A 7,786-nucleotide genomic window follows, 5' to 3' on the forward strand; every position below is an offset into this window, starting at 1 on the left:
TTAGAGTTAACAGTCATGCTGAAGTGAACAGAAGCAGTTCACACTTCTCTCAGAGCTATTGTTTCAGGCTGGCTGCAGACTCAAGCAGATATCAAGCAGTATACTCTAATGGGGGAAGCAGTGTGGCCTAGTGGACAGAGCACTGGACTGGGACTGAGGAGAACTGGTATTTATTCCCAGATCTACTGCTGGGCACCTACGGCTTGTTGCCTCAGTTTCCCCATCTGTAAAACAGGGATAATGAGACTGACCTCCTTTGAAATCTACTGATGAAAAGTGCTATATAAGAGCCAGGCATTATTATTAGTGTCACTGCATCTAGTACCTTCTGATCACATTTTCAGTTATTGTTGCAACCACAAGAGCGTATTTTGTAAGTTTAGATTCAGGAGTACATTTATGAAGTCACTTAAAAAACCCTGCAATATGCAGCTGTTATACATGACAACCTAATCACCTTATAGACAGAGGTGTACCTAGTTTTTGGGGACATGGAGGCAGTCCTACCTGAAATTCTGTCTTTGGAAGGTGTAGAAGTATTCCCTGGCTCAAGTTAATTCATCTGGAGATGTATGTTAAATAGGCAACTCCTCACCATGCTTCCAACTGAGAGAAACTGACATTACAACAGCCGAGGGGTGCTGCCGCACCCTCTTCCTGAAGTAATAACACCCCAAATACATGGTTTCTGCCTTCAGCACCCCTCAGCTATAAAAACTGTTCCTGCACCACTGCAGCAGCCAAGGGATTCCCCCACAACCAGTGCTCTGCAGCAGTGCTGTGCAATACTCAAACTGTTACGAGGCCCCCTGCACTTCTGCGCCGTCTCCCACAGCAGCATTTCCAGAACACTGGAAAGCTGAGCCCGCCCCGCACCTCAGGAAAAGGAAACCAGTTGTGCCCCCATTCAACCCACTGTTTTAGGAGGGCAGCATGGGGAAAGCATGCACTGCCACTCTTTGCTCCCCTCCAGAGTGATACATTCCACATGCAGAGGAAGGCTGCATTGCAGTGACCCCTGCTGGGGGAGGTGGCGATAAGAATAGCTCTGATTCTCCCGTAAACACACACTCATGCTGCTGCACCATTACCTATGTGACCCCCGCTGTGAGAGGCAGAATTGGAATTGCCATGAGAGCCCCTCGCAGGCAACAACACTCTTACACCAATCTCTATGACGACTCTCAGTTTTCATTTCTTTGCTGCCCTTTGCTTGATGCCTTTCAGCTCTGGGAAATATCTGCTCAGTCCCCAAATACATGGATTGTACTGTGCAAAGAGAGGGGTTAATGCAATGTGCTGTTATCAGCAGCGTGTTAAATCCTAATGCACTGCTGACAATCCAGGCTTTGTCGGGGAAAAGTGACAGGGCTTGAATCAGCTGATTCTAGACAGGATTACAAATTACAAAGAATGAGAGAAAAACAAGTGGGCAAAATTCCTCCCATATACACAGAAATCATCACCCTCTGGTGGGGGCAACACAGAGGAGGGGGAAGAGGGAAAGAGGCTTAGTTACTATTTTTCCCAGAATAGCTATATGAACCAAGCAGGCTAATATTCTCCCCAGTCATGTCTCCCTCTGCAGTACACTCCTGCCCAGGGCATGGACCACCAGTATAATCAAACTCCCCCCATCCCCGAAGTTACTTCTCCCCAGTCACCACTTTCTTCCCCAGGAGTCTTGTCCTAGCCTGTGGAAGAATCTCCCAGGGGATTAATCCACAGGGATTTCTTCTCAGCCATCTCCCTGTCAGGAGACCCACCCTAAACAGAGGGAGGCCTAGTGCGATAAAGACCAGGTGTTATCTGGGATTGCAATTCAAACTTTCTACACTGTAATAAAATGATGCCACCATGTCACCATTCTGGATTATTTTATTGCTGTTGCCATTGTTAGCGAGAACACAAGGTCTGGATTAGTGCTGAGAGAATGAACAGTCTGACTTTGCAAGGCAGGCAGGGAATGGATTTTTCCATTCTTCTTCTCCCACCAAGGGTCAGGAGGCTAGCTCACTCCTCTGTCTCTGATAATTCCACCCCCCCCCACACACACACACACGTGGTCAACAGCCCTTATATCAGGCCTTGCTGGCTGCACATCCCCCCATGGGTCGGTCTGACGGTGGAAAGGCAGGCGAGCAGCATGGCACTGCGGGTAAGGGAGAGGGACCAGCATCTGGCATAACTCACCAGCTCAAGCTGGTGGTCAGAGTCTGGGGTTCTGGTAATGCAAGCACAGGGTAGATAAAGAAAAAGGATTGCAGCTGGGGAGAAAACCCAGAAATCTGGTCCAAGCAAAGCTAGAAACCTACAGGTACGTGGGAGTTCTGCTTATGGGTCTGCTCTTCTGCTTCAGTAATGAGCCCCAAAATGTATCTCTGTTGTAATCGAGTACAGAATGATGTTTTAGGGCAGCTGGGCAGATTGTGGTCTCAGTTACATTGGTGTAAATCCAGACTAACACCACTGACTTCACTGCAGTTATTCCAGGATTACAGTCTTGTGCTGAAATCAGAATCTGGCCCAGCGTCTAGTGGAGCGACCCGAGCAGGGGGCTTTATTTTGTAGGGTAAAATAATCTCTCTCGGGACACCCAGTATCAGAGAGGGAGTTGCTGTTGTGAGGCACGTTTCGCTGTACGTGCTGTAGTGACTGTAGGGGAGAGCCAAGTGAAGAGCCAAGTGAAGCCCAGACTGGGTATCCAGCATGACTTCAACCCCGTTTACACCTTACAATCAGCTTTGCATGACCCAGGTGTTTCTAAGGGGGCAAAATGTGTGAGTATCATTATATCCGCTGTATGTGGGGGGCAAAACAGTAGCATGAGAATGGCGGGGAAGTATTTAGTGGGCTCTGTCTTTAGAAGTAGCCAGACAGGAGGCTGGAGAGTAACAGAGGAGCTGTCTGAGATGAAAAGAAAAGGAGTACTTGTGGCACCTTAGAGACTAACAAATTTATTTGAGCATAAGCTTTCGTGAGCTACAGCTCACTTCATCGGATGCATTCGGTGGAAAATACAGTGGGGAGATTTATATACACACACAGAGAACATGAAACAATACACACCCTCTGTGTGTGTATATAAATCTCCCCACTGTATTTTCCACCGAATGCATCCGATGAAGTGAGCTGTAGCTCACGAAAGCTTATGCTCAAATAAATTTGTTAGTCTCTAAGGTGCCACAAGTACTCCTTTTCTTTTTGCGAATACAGACTAACACGGCTGCTACTCTGAAACCTGTCTGAGATGATTACATCTCAGCTCCTGCCCTAAGGACGTTTGTATCTGAGGGACGCTAAGCATGGTTTGAATGGAATCCAGTGGCAGAGTAAAAGACTGGATGAGTGAAGCCCCGGAGGGAAAGAGAGAGACTGTGTGTTCTACATGACTGGGAGTGAAAACTGGGACTGGAGCAGAGCATCAGAGTGTTTGTCCAAACCAGGAGTGATTTCTCCCAGTGATGGGGATGAGCATCGTGCAGGGGGAGTGGGGAGAGGGAGTGAGGAGGGACCATGAAAGTTTATTATTAATTATTATTTATTATTTATTATTTGTGCTGTGGTAGCACGTAGGACCTCCAGTCATGGACCAAGACCCCTTTGTGCTAGGCGCTTTGCAAACACAGATAGTCAGTTGGGGGTAGAGTGGGCATACCGCTAGCGAAGGGAAGCAGGTGTCATTTCCAGGGGAGTATGGGGAAGAGAGTGAGCTGTTTCAGATGAATTCATCACTAACTTCAGCTCCCTGTTCCAAATCCTTATGAGGAAGGTACGCTGAGCCCCAAGTAGTTCAGTGGGTGAGGATCTCACTGGGGAGACTGTGACACCTCAGGTCCCATCTGCTCAGAATGGACATGAGAGATCCCAGGGTATTTTCCATAAGAACGGCGGCTTGACTAATTTTTCATAGCCAGAATTCCTCTTTTTCCCATTGTGTTGTGCTGAGATGTGGGCCCCTTTCCTCCTGCCTTCCACCCTTAGTAGAGCCGGCTGCATTTCAATGGTGCTGCTGTTGTGTGAAGCACAGGAGAGAGAGTCGGCTCATAAGAGCATCAGAAAAGGGAGGAAATGTCAAGCATTTCTTATGAAAAATGGGTTATTCAACAGACACATGAATTATTGAGAAACGAACCTGCTCGCTCCATCTTTTACACAAGTTTAACCCCTGAGACCAGACAAAGATCCCAGCCTGGAAAGCGTGAGGTGTGTAACAGTGAGTAACAGGTGTGTAACTGGCCCTTATCCAGATGCCCATGTTCCACTGACTTGAAGGAAGCTGTGAACAAACAGGAGAGAATCCAGCGAAGAGCCACAAAAACGATAAGAGGTTTGGAAAATATGACCTCTAAGGAAAGTTTGAAAGAACTGGGCACCTTTAGTCTAGGGAAGGGAAGGCTGGGAGGGGAACGGTCTTCAAATATGTAAAATATTGTTATAAAGAGGATGGTCATCAGTTGTTCTCCATGTCCACCACGGCCAGGAGAAGAAGCAATAGACTTAGTTTGCAGCACAGGGAGATTTAGGTTGGATAGTTGGAAAAACTTTCTAACTATAAGGAAAGTTAAGCACCAGGACCAGGTGAAAGGCTGAGGAATCTTCCTTAGTGGAGGCTTTTAAGAACAGGCTAGACAAACATCCGTCTGGGATGGGCTAGGTATACTTAATCCTGCCTTAATATGGAGGGCTGGACTAGGTGACTCTTGACAGCCCTTCTAGCCTGACATGTCTATGATTCACTATTCCCCACTGATCAGTTCCTGCCATTCCAACCATCCCTCAAAGCACCTCAGTGTCTCATGCTCAGGATCTGGCAGATTTTGCATTGTTGAGAGTGAGATGGAGAAGAAGGATTTCCTTGATTTCATAGCAAACAGGACTTTATGCAGGTTTTTTGCAACAAGAGCCCTGGCATTTCTCTGCCAGTTGGTGCAGAGCAGTGATTTCTGAGCTATCAGCAGATAAAATGGGATTTGCCACCCCAAAACATCTTTTATAAAGAGCTGGGCTGGACTGGAGAGAAAGGGGAATTCTGAGAGCAGAAAAGGCTGAGCTGTTTTATGCTTATTTTATGGCATTGCCAAGTGACAAAGAGGTGGAGGGGAGAGAGGAAGAGGAAGACAAGGGAAAAGAGGAAGAGAAGATGGGAAAGAGGGGGATGAAAAGTGACTCAGTAATAAGCTGTGGAGGGAATGGGGAAGGAGAGAGGGCAGGGGAGAAAGCTGAGATACATTTCTTTATTACTGGAAAGCTGGTCTCTCTCACCCACAGAAGTTGATCCAATAAAAGATATTACCTCTCCCACCTTGTCTCTCTTTGTTGCAGAGTATCACTGACTTGTTTTTTTTTTCGTTCGTAGTTTGAGGCATCATACCCAGAAGGGCTGTGTCCTGGTTGGAGTGTGATAGTTAAAGGCGAAACAAGCTCCAGTGCAAATATGTAAGAGCATTATTTGCAGCCATTTTTCAGAGCATCATGGTGTCTCACGAGACCCAGCTGCCAGGCTTCATGGGTTTGAATCACTGATTTCTCTCGTTTTTTAGGTTTGAAATTAATTTCCTCTGCAATGCAGGAGACCAAATCGCTTTCCACTTTAACCCTCGCTTCTCTGACTCCAAAATCATCTGCAACTCCTTCATCTCCAGCCGCTGGGGGCCGGAAGAAGTAACTGACACCTTCCCCCTAAAAGCAAAGGAACCTTTCCAGGTAATTCAATATCAACCCACAAATCTTCTGAGGACACTCCCTGCTGGGAGAGAGACATGACTGCCAGCCCTGTAGTTGGCACCAGCAGTACAAATCATTCAATCCTTCCCTCAATGCACAGTTCTGCTCAGTTACCCTGTTGTAAACCTGGAGTAACTTCACTGACTTCATTAACTCCAATGACAAAATAGAGAACAGAAATTTGATCTCTTTAGCACTCTGGGCCATATCCAGCAAGGAGTAATGATGCAGGTGTAACTCCCTGGGCAATCCCTGGGCTCAGTTTAGCAGGGATGTAAATGGTAAGGTAAACTACACATCAGTTATAAGATGACTATAAACAGCTGTAAGTGGTTAAGTGGTGTGACTTGCACTGCCATGCCATATGGGGCTGTGCAAAGCAAGTGTAATGTACAAGGCAAGTGGGAGGATTAAGGGTGTGCGTGATTAGCAGGAAAATCAATTAACAAGAGGGTGTAAGAAAAAGCATGCCCCCCTTCACACACCCTTTAAATTATACCCACAATGCCTATGGGGAACTGGACCCACTTACTCCAGACTTGATCTATCCCCTCACAACACCAAAAATCAGTGTAAACCAGTGTTTCTCAACCTTCCCAGACTACTGTACCCCTTTCAGGAGGCTGATTTGTCTTGCATACCCCAACTGTCACCTCAGTTAAAAACTACTTGCTTACAAAATCAGACATAAAAATGCAAAAGTGACAGCACACTATTACTGAAAAATTGCTGATTTTCTCATTTTACCATATAATTATAAAATAAATCAATTGGAATATAAATATTGTACTTACGTTCCCTGAATATATACTGTATGAAATTTTAGTTTGTACTGATTTTGTTAGTGCTTTTTATGTAGCCTGTTGTAAAACTAGGCAGATATCTAGATGAGTTGACGTACCCCCTTGGAAGACCTCTGCACACCCCCCAGCCTACCTTTGGTTGAGAACTGCTGGTGTAAGCTACATTTGTTTTGCACACTCCCTGGATGCCAAATGAATGCTAGTTACTCTGCTTTGCCATTTCCCATCTCCACCAATGAACCCAAAGCCCCTGTGTTTGCATTCAGTCTAGTCTCTGGACCATGGTTTCAGCTACCACTAAACAAAGAGGTGTTTTAATTGTTCTCTTAGTTAGCCTGAATGGAAGGTGGCTAGTACGTCCATCAGTGTCCTAGAGGTTTGTCACTGACCACCAATCAGACATGCTTTCATTTGTGCTGGATCAGCTTCTCTGGTGATGTTTCAGATCAATACCTGGAGATCCTAACTCTCACTCTCTCTCTTCAGATTGAAATCTACTCTGACCCAGACTATTTCCATGTTTCCATTGATGAAAACAAAATCCTCCAGTACAAGCATCGGCAGAAACAGCTCTCGGCTATCACCAAACTGCAGGTCGTTAATGATGTCAGAATTTCTTCAATGGAAATCAAACGGAGTCTTTATTAGGCACTAAAGCTGGGACAGGCTCTCCAGCCTAACCACCCTTAAGAGCCCTTCCCCAGTAGGCAACTGGTTACCCTCTCTCCTCCCTCTCCCACCCATCATCTGCTGTCTCCAGCAGGAAGGATGTTGCTGGAGAACACTATAGCACAGAGTTGTCATGCCCATGATGTACTATATCCTAGCAATACAATGGCAATACACAGCGAGCTCATTAATGTCAGTCAGTCCAGATCCCTAGAGTCATTCTGACACCATGTGCCCTAGGGTGGAGAACTGGAAGTCTAGGCATTTTCATCCTTGTTTGTCGTAATGAACAATGGCATTCCACACAGCAGTTTGTTGTGTGTGGCAGTATACATTGAATGGTAAGAACATTTTAATTTTATCCGAGCAAATATTCCTACTCCGGAATAACAGGTTTCAGAGTAGCAGCCGTGTTAGCCTGTATTCGCAAAAAAGAAAAGGAGTACTTGTGGCATCTTAGAGACTAACAAATTTATTTGAGCATAAGCTTTCGTGAGCTACAGCTCACTTCATCGGAGTGAGCTGTAGCTCATGAAAGCTTATGCTCAAATAAATTTGTTAGTCTCTAAGGTGCCACAAGTACTCCT

At 45.9% G+C, this 7,786-nt stretch overlaps 1 protein-coding gene across 1 annotated transcript; it reads left to right on the forward strand.

The window, feature by feature from the left end:
* The first annotated feature begins 2,146 nt into the window (after positions 1 to 2,146).
* GRIFIN (galectin-related inter-fiber protein) lies at positions 2,147 to 7,490 on the forward strand. Its single transcript, XM_038420682.2, has 4 exons — positions 2,147 to 2,158; positions 5,360 to 5,439; positions 5,544 to 5,706; positions 7,017 to 7,490. The coding sequence occupies exons 1-4, from the start codon at positions 2,147 to 2,149 to the stop codon at positions 7,176 to 7,178; spliced, it is 417 nt and encodes a 138-aa protein (XP_038276610.1). The 3' UTR covers positions 7,179 to 7,490.
* Positions 7,491 to 7,786: the final 296 nt, after the last annotated feature.

The sequence above is a fragment of the Dermochelys coriacea genome, chromosome 10 (genome assembly GCF_009764565.3).
Source record: "Dermochelys coriacea isolate rDerCor1 chromosome 10, rDerCor1.pri.v4, whole genome shotgun sequence".
In the NCBI taxonomy this organism is placed as follows: Eukaryota; Metazoa; Chordata; order Testudines; family Dermochelyidae; genus Dermochelys; species Dermochelys coriacea.